The 18,411-nt window shown below is 43.6% G+C and overlaps 1 protein-coding gene across 3 annotated transcripts; it reads left to right on the top strand.

Moving 5' to 3' along the window:
* Positions 1-6,622: 6,622 nt before the first annotated feature.
* On the top strand, positions 6,623-18,188 carry IDI1 (isopentenyl-diphosphate delta isomerase 1). Of its 3 annotated transcripts, none has more exons than XM_077808336.1 (5): positions 6,623-6,814; positions 9,964-10,127; positions 11,132-11,224; positions 14,740-14,870; positions 16,070-18,188. In XM_077808336.1, the coding sequence occupies exons 1-5, from the start codon at positions 6,690-6,692 to the stop codon at positions 16,385-16,387; spliced, it is 831 nt and encodes a 276-aa protein (XP_077664462.1). In that variant the 5' UTR covers positions 6,623-6,689; the 3' UTR covers positions 16,388-18,188. The 3 variants fall into 3 exon arrangements, with proteins under 3 accessions (XP_077664462.1, XP_077664463.1, XP_077664464.1); XM_077808337.1 differs by having other exon boundaries at positions 6,624-6,814; positions 9,967-10,127; XM_077808338.1 differs by lacking the exon at positions 6,623-6,814 and adding an exon at positions 8,194-8,319 and having other exon boundaries at positions 9,967-10,127.
* The last annotated feature ends 223 nt before the right edge of the window (positions 18,189-18,411 follow it).

Here is an 18,411-nt window from a genome sequence, read left to right on the forward strand (position 1 = left end):
GTGAGGTAATAGCTTTTATTGGACCAATTTCTGTTGGTGAGAGATACAAGTTTTTGAGCCACACAGAGCTTGAATATGATATTTTTTGTGGGTTGAAAATGCTTTTGCATTCTAGGATTTTACATGGGTCCTCTCAGTCTGCTGCTGTTGCCATATCCACATGCTTTTGGACCACATGGTAACTGTTGGCCATTACTTCCAGTAAAACGGTTGTTCTTTTGTTTTTCCCTTTTTATGTAGCCCCATCACAATGTTGTGGTTTTCCTATTATCTAAATAATGTTAGTTGCTAAGCACATCTGCTTTCACGTCCATCTGTTCAGCGACAAGAATCTAGTATGCTGCCATGAATATTGTTTTCTCTGATTTTGTTTTTTGCAATATTCTTAGTTTTTGATTTCACATACCTGCAGGAGCCAACTCACTTCTCACACCATGTTTGGTGTTCAAGTATAAAGAGAGCCAATGCAGTCCAGCATTCAGGCTTTTCCCATTCTTTCACATATACTGGCCTCTCTCATCAAGCATTTCCTGCATGTGGTGTTCTCTAAATTTCTAGAGGTTGCCCTATACATAAGCATACTTATGCATAAGCTCTGTTATACCACAGAGCACCATATGGGGAAGCTATCTACCATAACACTCTCCCTTCCAAAGTTTAGGGGACATAAGAGACCATCAGCACAACTAATAGTTGTCAGAGGCTGTGGACAAGTTGGAAGTATGAGTTTGTGAAGGTCAGGAAAGAAAGAGGGGGCTCAAAAAAGGCAGAAGTGGAAGCCTGAGTTTGGGGGATAGTAGGAGAGGTTGTAGAAGGGGCATGAGGGGTTGAGAATAGGGATTGAGAGAGGTGTGAGCAGAAAGCCCAAAGAAGATGAACTTGGGCTAGGGGCTGTGGGAATAGTGGAGGTGGTCTGGGAACCTGGCTAAGAGTCAGGAGTAACCCAGCTGAGGGGAAAGGAACTAGAAGTATGGGGCTGACACTCTTTTGAGGAGGAGCATCATAGGGCAGCAGGTGTGCTGGGAACAGGTGACAAGAGAAGTAAGGGGTGACACTAAGAGCCCCTCACTGCCAACTGGCAGTGGACCCACTATACCACCATGGCCAAACTTACTGACCCTCTGAGCCGCATAAGATAATCTTCAGAAGTTCGAGAGCTGCAAGACATGCACAACCTTTACATTTAAAATGAACATCCTACTTACTGCATCACAGCTAATTATTGCTAGAGCTAGAGGCCTTGAGAGTCTCCATCCTGATCATAAGTCTTGGAAATCTGGTTGATACAGTATCAAGGCTCAGTCAGATGTTGATTTGTAAGGACTGCACGATGTTTCGATTTTACTAACTTCGTCACGGAGTACACCAATACACAGCAGTATGTTGTGTCAAATGGAAATGAGTCACACACTAGTCTTCTTGATTTGAGAATACTTCGTTCCTGGCACTTGCTTCCAGGACTCAATTGTAGACTGAGTATGCATCATCTTTAAAGCCTGGTCTTCCTGGATTTTCAATAGTTCCATTTCTACAGTAGATGGTTCTGTAACCATGGTTTTGGGAATTGGACAGCCATCATTGATCACATCAACCATGAATGAGTTTGCAAGAAAAGGCGAAGCAGGATCTCAGCTTCTACAAGTCTTCAAACCTGGCCTGAAAGTCATCAAGCAGTCCTTGTACTTTAGCTCTGTATTCCTCAAGTTTGTGATCTTCTACTTTGATTTCAGGGAATGTGTTTACCCTACTCTTGAGATGGGGAAAGTGGTTGCAGTCTCTTGATGCTATATCTCCTTGCAGAAGCTTTAACTTGTTCTGAAAGCTGAAGACTGTCTGAGTAAGGTCAGAAATAATCTTATCCTTCCCTTGGAATGCCAAATTGAGAGTTTGCAGATGCTGCATAATATCAGTGAAAAATATCAGATCCTGCATCCATTGCTCATCTTTTAGTTGTGGATCGGATTTTTTCATTTTCTTCAAGGAAAGCACCTATATGCTCCAACAATTCCACAAACCTATTTAAGATATTGCTGGTTAATAACCACCTCAAAATACAATACAAAGAGAGGTCATTAGGTTTGTCTTCAAGATCCAACTCTTAAATAAAATTTTTGAACTGTCAATGATTCTTCCCATTCGAGTGGATGAAATTTCTAGGACTATTTTCATACTTGAAGTATCTGCCTGTGAGATGTTCATAATGGGTGATGCAATGACCAGAGAAATTCCTGAAATTTGGGATCGCTTTTCAAGAGTCCGATAAGGCCTACTTTTTTCCCCCACCACTGCAGGTGCTCCATCTGTTGCAACACTGACAAGTTTATCCACTGGTACATGAGCATTTGTCAATGTTTTGCCAAGTGCGTTCTTTATTCAACATCACAAGTTGTTTCTTTTAGCACCACTAAGTCCAACATTTCTTCTTTCATAATTACATCTGCGGAAACATAGTGAACAAATGTCACTGGTTGTGGTTTATCTTGAATATTTGTGGATTCATCAACAGCTAGGCTGAATGCTAGAGAATTCTTTAGATCGTTTTGCATGTTCCTTGCAACACCACTACTAATCTGGGAGATCCGCCTCTTTGTAATGTGACACGAAATTGGAATTTGCCATATTAGTTGAAGTTTTGTGTAACTTGGATCTAAAATTGCAACCACTTCTGCAATATTCTTCTTAACAAATTCTCCATCACAATATGGACATTTAGCACGAATGATATTCAGTGCCATAACAAAACTAGCTCCAGTCATTGTGTCAGCTTCCTTACTGAATGCAGAAAGTAGTGTCTGTTGATTGTTGAGGCATATTTTAATGTGGTTAGCTTATTTTTCCTTAATTCTGATCCAGGACGGTACTTAGACGAAAAGTTATTGTGAGTTGTTTCGTAGTGACATTTCAAGTTGCTTGCTTTGTCGTGAGAGAGTGATGCATTGCAGATTAGGCACAGGGGTTTGCCACCTTTACTAGTGAATGCAAAATCTTCCTCCCATTCTGGCTGAAAACTCAGTTTTCTTCTTCATACTTGCGTTTCTTACAGTTTGAAGATGTCATTGTCATCCACAAAATTAACGTAGTGTCCCTAAACCTCAGCGCCCCCCCGCAGGGCTGAAGCCGTGAGCGCTGGCTCGCCTTACTGCGGAGAAAGCACCAAATCTTGGCACCCCCTTCCCACTGCGGGGCTGGAACCACGAATGCTGGCTCATCCCTCTCTCTCAGGGGGAACCCCCAAGGCTTGGCACCCCTTCCCACTGCTAGGCTGAAGCTGTGAACGCTGGCTCATCCCACCCACAGGGTGAAGCCCCAAGCTCCACGAGCCTCAGCTCACCTGTCAAAGAGCCGCATGCAGCTCGTGAGCCATGGTTTGTTACTCGTATCAGGCCTGACACACTCACTACCCCACCGTCGTTGTCAGATGTACATAAAAGGAATTTTGTAAAGTATTATATGTAAACTGGTGATACACTGGTTCTGAAAATTATTGCATGATGTATGTACAGACTGTGTACAGTTGTGTGTGTGTACTGGAAATACATTCTTAAATGTGTTTGGGAGGCAGTGCATACAGCTAGCCTGCCCTAGACAGAAGAAAGTGTATGTACCTGTCTGACTACCTCTGCATGTAATCAAGCCAAACAAAGCCATAAAGCTAACAAGCGGCCAAGATGACATGCTGGCCACTTCCGGGAGTGGCGTGGGGCCAGGGCAGGTAGGGAATCTGCCTTAGCCCAGCTGCACACCACTGCCACCCCAGAGCCGCTCGAGGTAAGCAGCGCTGGGCTGGAGCCCACACCCCAAACCACTCTGTACCCCAAACCCCTGCCACACCCCACACCCCTGCCCTGAGTCCCTTCCTGCACCCCCTCCCACACCACAACCCCCCACCCCAGCCCTACATTCATGGCCCTGCATACAATTTCCCCACTCAGATGGGGCCCTTGGGCCAAAAAGTTTGCCCACCCCTGGCTTAAGAGTTAGGGGTTTTGATAGTGGAGCCCAGCTCTGGCCCAGGGCCTTGTGAGATTTGAAAGGACTGAAACCCAGGAACACGTTAAGGATGCCCTCCCTAGGCACTTCCTACTACCCCTCTATTGTCCAAAGTTTAGTCTGCAGCAAGGAGGTGTGAAGCGGGTCTGTTCACTGCTGGGTGCAGCCTCATGGCCAGGCTTGGCATGGGAGCACTCCTTCTCAGGGTTGCAGCTTCCTCCTCCTGTGACTTGGCCCTCTGGCCCAGTCAGTTCCAAGTCTCTCCCCGTCAAGGTAGTCCCTAAACAACACAAGGGGAATTAACACAAACAGAGTTCATACTACAGAGAAGAGGAAGTGCCTCCCTCTCAGGGTGTACCTGAAACAGATCCTCTGTTCTCTCAGGGAGGGACCTTTGAGCAGCTACTGATGGGCAAGAGCCTGCCTTCTCATAACAGTTACAGGTCTACTCTCTGCCATGGTCTATCATAAGTGAGCTGTTCTGCTCCCTTTTAACTCCTCCCCCAGTCTGGGCATCTCTTGCAGGTTGGGCGGGGCTGGCTGAGTCCAGAGCAGTTTCTTAACCCCTTGTTGCCTGTGTGGGATTTGTAAACCCCATCACACTGTCATGTTAATGGCATTCAGCTACTGGCAACAGGCATGCTGCTTATTGACAACTTTGTGGAAAAAAGGCCCTGGCCACAGACAGGTTTGCGGGGCTGCAGCTAGGGAAGAAAGTGCTGGGATGTGCACAGTACCTCTCCCTGTGCTCTTAAGCTGCATCCTGCTGTCAGGCTCAGCACGTTCCACAGCTACCTTCCCTGCTGCAGTCCCACTAACCTGCCTGCTTCTGGGACTCACCACCCTCACAGGAGATAATGTGCTGAGACACCCGCATCCCTACCCAGCGCGGGAACCCTGCTGGAGTCCAGGTGCTAAGGGCTAGGAAGGGAAGCTGTGAGGTAAGGCTACAGGCAGGACAGGGGGGCGCAGCGGCATGGGTGCGGAGGCTTTCCATGGAGAACAGGGCAATGGGCGCCTGAAGAGCTGTGTGGTACTTTTTGTTACCCTCTCTGACCTGCACTTTGCCCTGGTACCACGGGCCATGCCTTAACACATCCCAGTGCTTCCTTCCTGGGCTGCAGCCCTGCAGACCTCCCTTTTGCTTACTGGCAATTTTCAGATAATAGTAATTTTTTGCTGGGAACTGAGAGGTGCTAAGAAGGGATATCCACTCCATTTGTAGCACTTTGCAACTGAGGAATGTGGCCAGACTTTCAAAATGAAAAAACTAGGACTCTTCTTGTACAACAGAGATGTGTGTTGGGGTCTCAAGCACCTTAAGGTATTAGGGCTCATGCAGTGCAGGGGTCCATCTCTGCAGAGTTTATGGGAGGATCAAAGCATTAGCTGTGAGACACTCCAACCTGCAGGATTTGGGGAGAGGCCCATAGGTGGTGGTGAACTCTGTCCACGCTGAGCTCTTTGGAATGTCCACAGCTATGTGAATTTGTTGGTGAAGTGTGCACTGAATGAGACAAGGGTCCCCAGGAGCCATTAGAGGTTTGTGCATCACCTTTAATTTACTTTGGTGAACAGCTCATTTAATTCATTTAAATGTTACTAAATACATTTTATTTAATAAACCCACTGGAAAAGCCACCCAAAAAACCCCTCTTAGTTTCCAAATAATTTAACATCACTAAGCAACAGTAAACTTAGTTAACATGTCATTTACAAATTCAAGCACTTAAAAGCAAGGACATGAGCAAGTAAGAACATTATATTTCACACTATTCACATAACTAAACATGTTAAACACTAATTCTTATAAGAAAAGGCCCATATGTGCTTTAATTTCATGACTTTATAATACTCCATGATTGTATTGCTTCGTCTAAGCAAGTACTCACATATGCTGCTGCAAAATCAAACTAAATTCTGCAGAAAGCCCCACTGTTTCACTATTTCCTTATGCACCCCCTTCTCTCTGTATCTCTTTGGTGTCTCTTGTCTTAGACTGTAAATTCTCTGGGGGTAGGGATAATCTTTTTATTCTGTGTTTGTACAATACTTAACACAATCTGGTCCTAGTCCATAACAGGGGTGCCTACATGCTAATGCAATGCAAATAATAACCTCCCCAGCACTTTTTTAGGGGGGCACCTAAAACGTGACACAGACCAGGATTATGGGGAATCAATACATTAGCTGGATGCTTTTGCTAAAATGGCCATTAGTGACATGATGGTTCCCAGTGCTGAGGTCTGAGTTACCCTCTGTAGGTTTCAGAGTTAATGCTCCATTGTGAAGAAAGGCTCAGGCCACACAGTCCAGGCCATGCCAGGCCAGCACCGCACTGGTCATAGTGCAGTCTCATTCCAGCTCACGTGCACCGCCAGGATGATTAACCCCCTAGATTCCGGGGGTCCTTCCTGCAGCAAAGACACAGGGTCAAACTTCTCCACGGCCATACGCTCAGCCTCATCCTCGCTTCCCCATTGGCCAGTCACTGCCTAACCCTCGCTCGCCATTGGCTGTTCCCGTTTCCTCTACTCTCACTCTCTATTCGGTCAGTACCAGCTGTGATTGGCTAGGCTGGATGGGACTCCGCCCAGCCCGGACGCGGGCCCTGTGCCGAGGCGCGGTGGCGCGATCGGGCGATGCGGTGACGTGCGGCTTTCCGGGCGCTGCTATTGGCGGGAGCGGGGTGACGGGCGATGTGGCGCGCGCTGTGCGGGTTTGTGGCGGCTGTGGGTGGCAGGGGCGCCGCGCGCTCTCACGCCTCGCGACTGCCCGCCGGGAGCCTGCTAGGACAGGAGGCCCGGGCCGACAGCCCCGCGGGGTGAGTGCAGCGGCGGCGCCTGCCGCAGCGTCTCTGGCCGGGGGGGCGATGGGGGAGGGAGTAATGGAAACGGAGTGGCGGGGCGGGGCGCTAACGGGAGCAGACCTTGGGCATGGTCTGGACAGGGGTTGGTGATGTAGAGTATGCGGGGGAGGCGGGGGGTAGGAGGAGGATGTGGGGACGGGAGTGGGAGTGTCAGGGGACAGGAGGGTGGGGGTGTCGGGGTAGGAGGCTACGGGGTGGGATGTGGCGGGGGACGGGAGTGGGGGTGTCAGGGGGTAGGAGGATACGGGGTGGGGATGTCGCGGGGGACGGGAGTGGGGGTGTCAGGGGGTAGGAGGATACGGGGAGGGGGAGTGGGGGGTTAGGAGGATGAGGGGAGGTTGTGGGGACGGGAGTGGGGTGTCGGGGTAGGAGGATACGGGGAGGGGATGTCGTGGGGGACGGGAGTGGGGGTGTCAGGGGATACGAAGATGGAGTGGGGGGGTTAGGAGGATGAGGGGATGTTGCGGGGACAGAAGTGGGGGTGTTGGGGGGGTTAGGAGGATGGGGTGGGGATGTCAGGGGGACAGGAGGATGTTGGGGGACAGGAGGATGGGGGTATCGGGGATAGCAGGATGGTGGTGGGGATGCCGGGGGACAGGAACGGAGGGGTGTCAGGAATTAGGAGGATGGGGGGTGTCAGGGTTGGGGAGGGTCTCCCACCAAGGTCTCCCAATCTCTTTATCTGACTTCCTATAGGGTCTGCTACTGAGCTCTCTGGGATTGGGGATGGGGTGTCTGGGAGGGAGGATGGGTGATATTGGGGACTGGGGTGGGGTTGGGAGTGTCAGGGGAACAGGGGCTTAAGGGGATGGAGGTGGGGTTGAGGGGATTTTGCGTGGAAGGGCCTTTTACACCCCTGGCTCTTTCTAGTGCGGGTGAATCTTCTCCTTAGCTGTAACTCCTCATCCACTTCATCTGGTCCCAGCCTGAGGCCCCAGGAGTATCTTTCTGTGCTGGGTGTTTTCTTGCGATTGCGTAGGTTGGTGTGTGAGGCTGGCACTGTTGCAGTGGGACCAACCTTCTCTTAGAGAATTTGGATCATCTCTCTGAAGGGTTGTTGTCACCATCATCTTAAATCATACCTCAGTCGGAGACCTGCTTCTCAGTGTTGCTGGCAATACTGAAGAGTCCCTGTAACTGAGGGAGATTAAAGGAAAATATTTCCTTGATACATTTGATGGTATTCGTTGTCTAGTCGTCATCACTGTTTCCACTCGGTAGTGTGGGTTTGTCACAAAGCAAAAATGAAACAATTTTTTAAAATTGCAAAAGGTGACTGTAAAACCCTCAGTCATTTGTAGGAGCCTTAGGGGCAGACAAATCACCTATAACTAACTTTAATTCCTTTTTTAAAAAGTATAAATTGATTTGTAGCACTAGTAAAGTCTCTATACAAACTTATCACATCTTGGGCAGATCGTGCAGCACTTTGGGCGCAGGAAAAAAACAGGATGAAAAAGGTATTTAATTAGAAAATTGTTTAGAATCCACTGCCTCATGTTAGTTTCTGGGCATATTGCACCTCAGACTCCTGCTCTCTGCTCTGTCTCATTATTACTACACTGCGATAAGACATCTCATAGTGGTCTCAGAACCCTGGCTCCAGTCCAAGCCTGATCATCTACACTGGAATTTTTAGCCCCACAGCTCAAGTTCTGTTAGACTAACTCAGCTGACCCTGGCTCAAAGACCCAGTTCTGTGAGTTATTTTTATCACAGTGTAGATGTACACTCTGAGCACGCACCCTCTTGGTTTCGGGCCTGTAGTTGTCATGTGTCTCTCAGGGTGGAATCATGCAATTCTCCCAGTCTGACAGGGCCCTAAGTTGCATTTTTCTGTGTATGAACTGTGATTATCTCACCAGATCTGATTTATGTCCAGACGGCGATTCTGTTCCCTCTGTGGGGCAATGACAATGGTAAATCAGTGACCAAACAACCTCCTTAAAGCAAGCATTTCATAAAAAAAAATCTTAAAAATCTTAAAACAGATTGTACATGTTTACCTTATCAGATTTTTAACCATCTTTCACATGGAGACCCTGGTAGATATGACTTCTTATAGTGTCTTCCATTGAGCTTCTCTCTGTCTCAGCTCGTCTCCCTACTCAGAGCTTACTGACAACTCCCAAAGCCAGGGGTGGCCAACCTGAGCCAGAATTTACCAGTGTACATTGCCAAAGAGCCACAGTAATAGGTCAGTAACTCGCCATCAGCTCCTCCCTCCCAGCACCTCCCGGGGAGGAGTGAGGACATGGCAGGCTCTGGGGAGGGGGCAGAGTGGAGGCAGGGCCTGTGGCAGGGCCACGGGTTGAGCAGTGAGCACCCCCGGCACATTGGAAAGTTGGCGCGTGTAGCTCCAGACCCGGAGTCGGTGCCTATACAAGGAGCCGCATCTTAACTTCTTAAGAGCTTCATGTAGCTCCAGAGCCACAGATTGGCCACCCCGCCCTAGGCAGTTTGGCAACTCCACCCTCCTTTGCAGGAGTCATGTCACTTTATAGCCATTTGTAGTCCTTTGACCTGGTAATCTCTAGCTTTGGCAAAACAATCTTTGTAACTTGTTGGAGACTGAGTCCTTGAATCTACCAGATTGCCTCATTGTCTTTCATGTCCTTGGGAGTTCCTATCTGGGAAGCAACTGTGCCCCCTTCACACACATATATGTACATGTGGTCCAGGCCATATGATTAGTTTACAGAATCTGGTTTGGGCAAGCTGATCTGTACCATATGATGCAGGATTTCCTATATCAGATCAGAGATCCAGCGTCCTTCTAGGGCTAATACCTGCTCTTTCAGAGAAGAGAGACAAAAATCCATAAAGCATCTAGCTAATATTGCAGTACAGTACATATTGTGGGGTAGCCAATACCTTCATCTCTGAGCCAATCCATTTACATTTATCAGAATAAAGTTTGCTTATCCTTCTCTAAACAAAATAATAACTATAACTTATTGTAAAACTATCCACAGTATTAGAGTCTACCACCTATGGCAGCAAATTCTGAAGGCTGAACATGTGATGTGTGAAATATTCTAACTTCTAAATTTGCTGGCCCGCAGTCTCATCAAGTGATTGTCTCTTTTGATCACTGTTTTCACTAGAAAGAGAAGTACCACAGCTATGCCTGAAGTAAACACAGATAATCTTGATGAGCAGCAGGTGCAGCTTTTGGCAGAGATGTGTATCCTTATTGATGAAAATGACAAGAAGATTGGTGCAGATACCAAGAAAAACTGCCATCTGAATGAAAACATTGATAAAGGTACAGTTTAAATTGATAGGAAATCATGTTAATAATTGTATGATATATATAAATAAACATAAACCTGGCCTTGAAGAGTTTACAATCTAATTTCAAAGCAAGATGCTACAGTGGGAACAACAAACAATTGGAGGCAATAAGGAAGGGAGAATAAAGATAATAGTACTAGGAACATATGGCTGTGAACATTTAGCAAGGTGCTTTTGACTCACTTAGATTTTTTTTAACTTACAAAATATAAGCAAATAGATATAACAAAATAAGTCTTAGAAGACAGTAATTAACTTTTATTTTAGTAGGTTTATTTTTTCAAACGGCAAAATATAACCACTTCACAGAGGGGAGTTAAAAGGGAATTTGTCTCAATTTTATATGCTGGTTTGTGTCTACTAGAAACAGAGTCTGTATACTTCTTGAATGCTTATCCTTTTTATTTTTGGTGGCCCAATAAATGGTATTTCTTGTAAGGTTTGCAGATTGCTTTTGTGTACTCACAGTAACAAGGAGCTTGTCCTGGAGAAGGACAGAGAGCTAACACTTTTGGGAAAGTTCTGGTTTTACATTCTACTACTTATTCTATGCACATTATTGAGAGCTGGATGCCTTCCAAAGTAAAGTTTGGGATTTTAACAGCCTGTTCTACATTATTTCTCTCTGATATAAAATCTCACATAAGGACTAAGCCCCAGTAGTGACTTGCCCAAACATGCCTTAGATAAACTTCCTTCAGAAACATTGAGCTTAATTGTAATAAGATATTGGAAGCAGATACTTAGAAATTTGTGCATGTATAGGAATAGGAAAAGCTAACATTTAACACAGGTCAAAATACAAAATCGAAAGTGTTTCTTTTTTTCCACTTCTTAAGAAAAGTTTCTAGTACGTAAGATTGAGGAAAAAAACCTTTCAAAGATGAACCTATTCTGGTTCCGTGATCTTTGCTATTGTACTTGCAGTTCTTTTTTAATCAGAGAATAATACTCATGTTTTTATGTCTGTTTTAGGATTATTGCACCGAGCTTTCAGTGTTTTTTTATTCAATACAGAAGATAAGTTGCTATTGCAGCAGAGATCAGATGCTAAAATTACTTTTCCAGGTTCGTATGTAAACATTTCTTGCTAAGGTAAAAAGCTGTGTTTGTGCCCCTCTTTCATTTCCCACCATAACTTCCTCTACAGACTTTAAGATCAGTTTCCTTGGGGAGAGGAGAGAAAGTTAATTAGTTTTGGGCTTTTCCAGAGGATGAAGCCAATGTATAGGCACATCAGTTTCTTGCATTAGAGAATAATTATAGCATGGATTAGAGACCTGTTGGGAGAGATTGTCCAAGGACATGTGCAGACATGTTTATGCAGGTCCAGGGAGTGCTTGTAACTAACTTTTTCAATAGAGAAGAGCTAGAAAGCAAAGTGGGAAAGTCATGCAACTACCTGTGCAAATGGAATTTGATCCTTTAGATTCTACTTGGAAAGAAGTGCAACTGAAGTTTCTCAGGAAAAAAATATTTAGCTGTTGGAAGACGATCCTGAGTTGAATCTGAAAACTGACTCCTTTTACTTGACGTTGCTGTTTTAGTGGTTCTCTTTCCACCCCCCTCATAAGGTAGCAAAAATACTGCTTTTGATCAAAAGGTACCGTGCCCCTATCGCACGGTCTAGAGAGGCTCCGAACTGAGTGTGCGTATCTCAGGGCAGATTGTCAAAAACAGAACGGACACCCCAGACTGTTGGTATGTACTATAATTAGATTTCACCAAGCCAGTAACAAAAGTGAACTCCTAGATCACTGTATCTAACAGTGTTTCCATGGAGTCACAGTCCCCCTAGACTCTCCAGTCTATCTTGCTGTCCAGGCAAGCTGGACTTAGTGATAAATGGTCACTTACACCAAAATATTCAGGTTGCTCCCAGTTCCAAGAAGCCAGTCACTTACCCCAGATCAACTGGTACTTTAGATCTCATGTCAAAGACAATAGAATATAGAATCATAGAATATCAGGGTTGGAAGGGACCTCAGGAGGTCATCTAGTCCAACCCCCTGCTCACCAATCCCCAACTACATCATCCCAGCCAGGGCTTTGTCAAGCCTGACCTTAAAAATATCTAAGGAAGGAGATTCCACCACCTCCCTAGGTAACGCATTGCAGTGTTTCACCACCCTCCTAGTGAAAAAGCTTTTCCTAATATCCAGCCTAAACCTACCCCATTGCAACTTGAGACCATTACTCCTTGTTCTGTCATCAGCTACCACTGAGAACAGTCTAGATCCATTTTCTTTGGAACCCCCTTTCAAGTAGTTGAAAGCAGCTATCAAATCCCCCCTCATTCTTCTCTTCCGCAGACTAAACAATCCCAGTTCCCTCAGCCTCTCCTCATAAGTCATGTGTTCCAGTCCCCTAATCATTTTTGTTGCCCTCCACTCGACGCTTCCCAATTTTTCCACATCCTTCTTGTAGTGTGGGGCCCAAAACTGGACACAGTACTCCAGATGAGGCCTCACCAGTGTCGAATAGAGGGGAACGATCACGTCTCTCGATCTGCTGGCAGTGCCCCTACTTATACATCCCAAAATGCCATTGGCCTTCTTGGCAACAAGGGCACACTGTTGACTCATATCCAGCTTCTCGTCCACTGTAACCCCTAGGTCCTTTTCTGCAGAACTGCTGCCAAGCCATTCGGTCCCTAGTCTGTAGTGGTGCATGGGATTCTTCCGTCCTAAGTGCAGGACTCTGCACTTGTCCTTGTTGAACCTCATCAGATTTCTTACCTGAAGGCAGTTCTGTAACAAATTAACTAAAGGTTTATGAACTGGGAAAAAGAAATAAGCGTTATTGGCAGGTTAAAGCAAGCCAACATATATATGCAAATGAGTTGCAATCTAAGTCCTAAGAGTGACAGAGCTGTAGTGATCTATCAATTTAACGTATCTTTCAGGGTGGATCCAGGTGTAACTCCTGGGGGTCTCTGGCCCTGTGAGAGTTCAAACAGCAAAGGGATGGAAAATTTTGTTAAGTCTTCGTTTTATTTCCTTCATTCAGCCTCCAGTTCCATAGGATGAGTGTCCTTGCATGTAGCATTTCCAAGGTGTGATAGGGCCCTTCACCAATCCTTTGTATTGCACTGTTCCTTGATGTCCCATCTGATTTTGATGATTATTCTGAGTGGGCAGGAGACACTCTTCCCATCGGAGTTCAAATTTAAAGCAAATATTTTCAAAGTTATAAAGCAAAACTTATGTATTTCCTTACAGCATGAAATACAGACATTACAAATAAAATGAATGCATGCAGCAACTAACAAACATACTATAGAGTCTAAGCCTAGGGTAATCAATAGGCGGACTGTGGGCCAAATCCAGACTATCAGACACTTTTGAATGGACCACAAAATTTGTTTATTTACTACTTATAATTATTGTTACTGTGGTGTGAAAAATGTTTCTTTGTAGTCTGAACCTTGACCGTGAAATTTGGACCTTGGAAAAAAAATAGACTAACCTTGGTGCAAGCACTAAATACAGTCTTAGAAAACTAATACTGATTTTAAGCAACGCTAACACATAAGTGAGATGGTCCAGTCTGTATAGCTATGAGTTTGTCAGTTTTTAGCTAATGCCTGGAGCTTTGGCAAGACCTGGCACCTGGCCTGCCAGGTTCACAGCCATCTGCAACCTCCCTCTTTTTATCCTTTCATGCTTTGGTCTTTTTTCTCACCCTCTAGTTCTTTATTAATGTCAAAACAATAGGCAAGACAACTTACAGAGAAACCTAAATATGCTTGTTTCCATTTAGAACTGTGAAACTCATCTTAGACTTGAAAATGTCTAAATCTTGTCTGCTCCAGAAAAATCTCATTGTATTATGAGATTGCTGCTTCAGTCAAAGCAGTCAGGCATGTGCTTTGCACCTGGGTTTTAATGATTATTTAGACTGGTTTGGTCACCAAGCAGCATTTACCATGCTACAATATCTGTAATTAATGTGAAAACATTCAGTGCAGTGGGTGGGTGCTCTTTTCTACCAATCTAAGGGCTTGTCTATGCAACTGCTAAGTTTGCAGCAAGCTAGGGTTTGAATCTACTCCTGCCATGGGTTAGTATGTATATGGACCCTGGTGCACCTTGATCTACCTCATTTTGAAACTGGAGTAGATTAAAACGCTCCGGGGCAGTGTGTGGCAGCAGGGTCCACATGAATACTTAGTGTGCAGCAGCCTAGCATGTTGTTAATCAAACTTTTAGACACTCCAGGTAAAGTCTACAGGATAAACAATGCAGAGGGTTTTGCCAGCTGATCTTGCAACACTAGATGAGATCCTCTGGGGGGGACAGCATTTGTTATCCAAGGTGATAATGCAGCACAAATAAGGCACTAACATGCAAAGTTAGGTTAATTTTAACTTCTGTTAGAAATATTTGATTAGGGGAAATCTGTTTCTGTTTTTTCTCAAACACAAACAAAGGGAGTAGGAAAGAATGCTCAAGCTTTAAAGTGGAGGGTGTTTAGACATCTTTTTAAAAAAACAAACAGACTGGTGATGCAGCTGTTCTATACTAGATTTCTGCAAGGTATTTTGCTGTTCTGAATATTGACTGTACACAAACTTTTTACAGATTGTTTTACCAACACTTGCTGCAGCCATCCACTAAGCACCCCACTAGAACTGGAAGAAAATAATGCCCATGGTGTTCGGCGAGCAGCACAGAGGCGATTAAGAGCAGAGTTAGGAATTCCTCTGGAACAGGTAACAGAGTGTGTCACTACAGATTAATAATTTACCTGAAGAAAAATTGTTGAACAGTAAACTTTTGAATTTGGCACAAAGTAACTACCTGCTAGGATTTGTAATCAAAAGCTTACACTGAAGAGAAATTAAACTGTTGAATCTTGTAGGTCCAGTTGCTTAGGGAATAGATGTAAATATTGGTGAGTCAATTGGCACAAGTGTCTTCCAGATTCTAAAAGTCTTGTCCAGCTGCCTACTAAAGGATCCTGGAAGGCAGCGCATAAAGTAGAGACATAGGATTCCAAATACAGTGTTTAAAATCAAAATTATTTACAAGAATCTGAAATAAATATTGCCATCTGTTGTAAGTTACCGTAAATTAACAGTCATTGCCAAGAAACCCAACTGACTGTTAGCTGCCTTTGGTGTGTTTTATATTCTACAATGAACACAAGTTTGTGAGATACTTGTTGAAAAATATCCTGTTCTCTCTCTCTCCCATAACTGGACCCAAATACTTTAATCCTTGATACAGTACCAGAGCAATAAAATAAATTGTTTGCAAGAAAAAAGGATCCTTCAAGAGTACTTCTTCCTTCAACCTAAATATAAGGCAAAGAGTAAATAACATTGTGCAAAGTAAGACTTCATTTCAGTTTAAATCCTCTGTTTACTAACATGGGAAAGGACATTTAATCACCAACCTTAAAAAGTTGGACAACAATATTACAATGATTTTAAAAATACAAATTGGCAATGAGGGGTAGGGCTGCTGTACCTAGTCAATTATGAAAGTTGAAAGGGGTAACAAGTAGGATACCTGCCCGAGTCCCCTGGCAGTGTTGGGGTTTTTTTTATAATTACTTCACTATTTAAAAAATGTTTCTTCTGTTTCCATGTAGAAAAACCCACACAAAACCAGAAAGCATACTGGTGTATAGGGAAACAATGAAGCCAACTCAACAGGAGTGCTGTCAAATGCACCAAGTTGGACAAAAAAAAGTGTTTTTTTGCCTCTGTGTATTAAAAATAAGCTTCAAACTTTTTTCCAGACCAAAAATGTATGTTGGAGTGTTTTTTAAACTGACAGTGTCCCTTCAGAAAGGTGATGCATAACGGTCTTGTTTTTTCCACTTCCAAAATATATTAATTAAAATATCTTGCTGTATCTCCCTATCTCTTACTGCTGATTAGTTAATTAAGGATTTTGGTTTTAGGTAACTCCAGAAGAAATCTCCTATCTAACACGAATTCACTACAAGGCCCGCTCTGATGGGATCTGGGGAGAACATGAAATTGATTACATCTTGTTTGTGCGGAAGAACGTAACACTAAATCCTGATCCGAATGAGATCAAAAGCTACTGTTATGTGACACAGGAAGAATTAAAACAGCTCTTGGAAAAAGCATCAAAAAATGAAATCAAGATTACTCCATGGTTCAAATTAATTGCAGAGACTTTTCTTTTTAAATGGTGGGATAACCTGCATAACTTAAATAGATTTGTGGATCATGAAAAAATACACAGAATGTAAAAAACTCTAAGTGAATGTAGTGGTGAGGGATAACAGTGGGATGCTATCTTAATAGCAGTAAGGTGACTTTTAATTCTTAAGGTTTTGAATACTGACAAAAATGGTACATCAGCAGTACCTATTGTAGGAATTTCTGTTCCTATGCATAGTGATGTTGTTTCAGTTGGGCTGGGTTTTTTGTGTTTTTTTGACGGGGTGGGCAGGGCTGTTGGGTTGTGGGTTTTTGTGTTAATTTACAGCTGAACAACAGTGCTGGCCTGACAGCATGGTAATTTAAGTCATCTTTTCAGAGCAGGCAAGCTGTGGTGTTACCCAAGTACTGAGAAAAGTTTTGAGTGTAAAGCCAGCCTTGATGACTATAAGTAACAGTAGGTATAGTATGAACTTGTTTGGGGCTTAATGAATACTAAGATAGAAAGCCTGTGTAGAAAATAAATTGTAAACCTTTATTTTGAGGGGCACTGAAATACATTTAATAAGGCTTATCAGATAAACACAAATAGGCAACAGCAAAGTAAACTTCCCTGCATTGCCTTTCCATGCAGTACCTATAACCTGACTGGGAGTGATGCTCTCTAATGCATGGAGGATAATCCAGTCTCTAACTACATTTAGTTCAAAGAAAAGGAGTACTTGTAGCACCTTGGAGGCTAACAAATTTATTTGAGCATAAGCTTTCGTGAGCTACAGCTCACTTCATCGGATGCACGTAGCTCACGAAAGCTTATGCTTAAATAAATTTGTTAGTCTCTAAGGTGCCACAAGTACTCCTTTTCTTTTTGCGTATACAGACTAACATGGCTGCTACTCTGAAACCTCCATTTAGTTCAGTCTCCACTGTGACGGTAGATATGTGCCACTTCTGATATAGACACCCAGCCACTTACAATTAATCTGACACATCTTCCAAACTCAGTTTATGGAGGGAGATAGGTTAAAGGAATTTTGTCAATGTGTATTTATACTAGTTCAAGGACACTGTTTAACTAGCATCTCTTCATCTTTTATAAAAACCTGTGGCTTGTTGATTCCTCTGTTGCTTTTAAGATTTTTCATCAAGGAAAAAACTGATTTACTAGGGAAATGCCATCAAATGCACAAAGTAAACAAATCAAACTTCACAACTATGTCAGTTTCAGTAATACTTTAAATTTTCATTACAACTTCTGAAAATGTAAGTTACACAAACACAGGGGTATGTTACATGAAAATCACCTGGAGTGACTGGTGCCTCTGCTCTTTTGTATAAGTGTGAAGTAGAATACTAATATCACTGAAGACTTTCACTAAGTTTAATATTTTAACATTTTATTGGTATTCTAAAGCAGAAAATGGAATTTCAACTTAGATGTTTTCATATAGGGCAACTACAATGGAAATCTGTTTGTTCTTGCCTAAAAAAAGTGAATGACAAGGCTGTTAACTGCAGTCCTTAAAAGGACATTTAGGATCACAGAAAGAAGTGTGACTTAACCATTGTTAGAATGCAAATATAAGAACCTTGGTAATTCACTAAGTTCTTTGAACTTAAATGCACTTAAAATTACTATTGGTGGTGTGATGGGAGTCTTGTACAGTGGAAGACAGTAAAACTAGGTTGTGGGTTCTCCATTAGAATCAGAAAGCAAAGAAAACAGTACTACCTTTAACTAAACCTTTCAAGAAAAAGGGAACACCTTGTGACCCTATGACATCTTCCCCCTTATCTTTAGTCGAGCAGCCTTGAAGTGTTGTAGAGGATTAGGTAGCATCATTTCTAAAATTCCTCTGATGACAAAAATAAACATTGTCTTCTACATGAGCTTTTGAGAGTGGTTGTGTTTTGGGTCAAGCCACCATTGGCACTGTTCTTCACTTCTGATTTTAGTCAACTGTTTTCCTGGTTCTTTAGTTTCCTCCCCTTCAATTTACATTGTGGGCACCAAAATGGAACTGCAACCCCCCTGAAACTGAGCCTACGGTTCATACAAGCAGATCATGGTGGAATATCAAAACACTTATGATTTGAATTATTGAGAGGTTGA

The sequence above is a fragment of the Eretmochelys imbricata genome, chromosome 2 (genome assembly GCF_965152235.1).
Source record: "Eretmochelys imbricata isolate rEreImb1 chromosome 2, rEreImb1.hap1, whole genome shotgun sequence".
In the NCBI taxonomy this organism is placed as follows: domain Eukaryota; kingdom Metazoa; phylum Chordata; order Testudines; family Cheloniidae; genus Eretmochelys; species Eretmochelys imbricata.

Excerpts from the sequence above, each read along its gene's own strand:
- IDI1 (XM_077808336.1), top strand. The coding sequence starts at position 6,690 with ATGTGGCGCGCGCTGTGCGGGTTTGTGGCGGCTGTGGGTGGCAGGGGC. Across the intron at positions 10,128-11,131 it reads GAATGAAAACATTGATAAAG|GATTATTGCACCGAGCTTTC; the intron begins GTACAGTTTAAA and ends TGTCTGTTTTAG. Across the intron at positions 14,871-16,069 it reads TAGGAATTCCTCTGGAACAG|GTAACTCCAGAAGAAATCTC; the intron begins GTAACAGAGTGT and ends TTTTGGTTTTAG.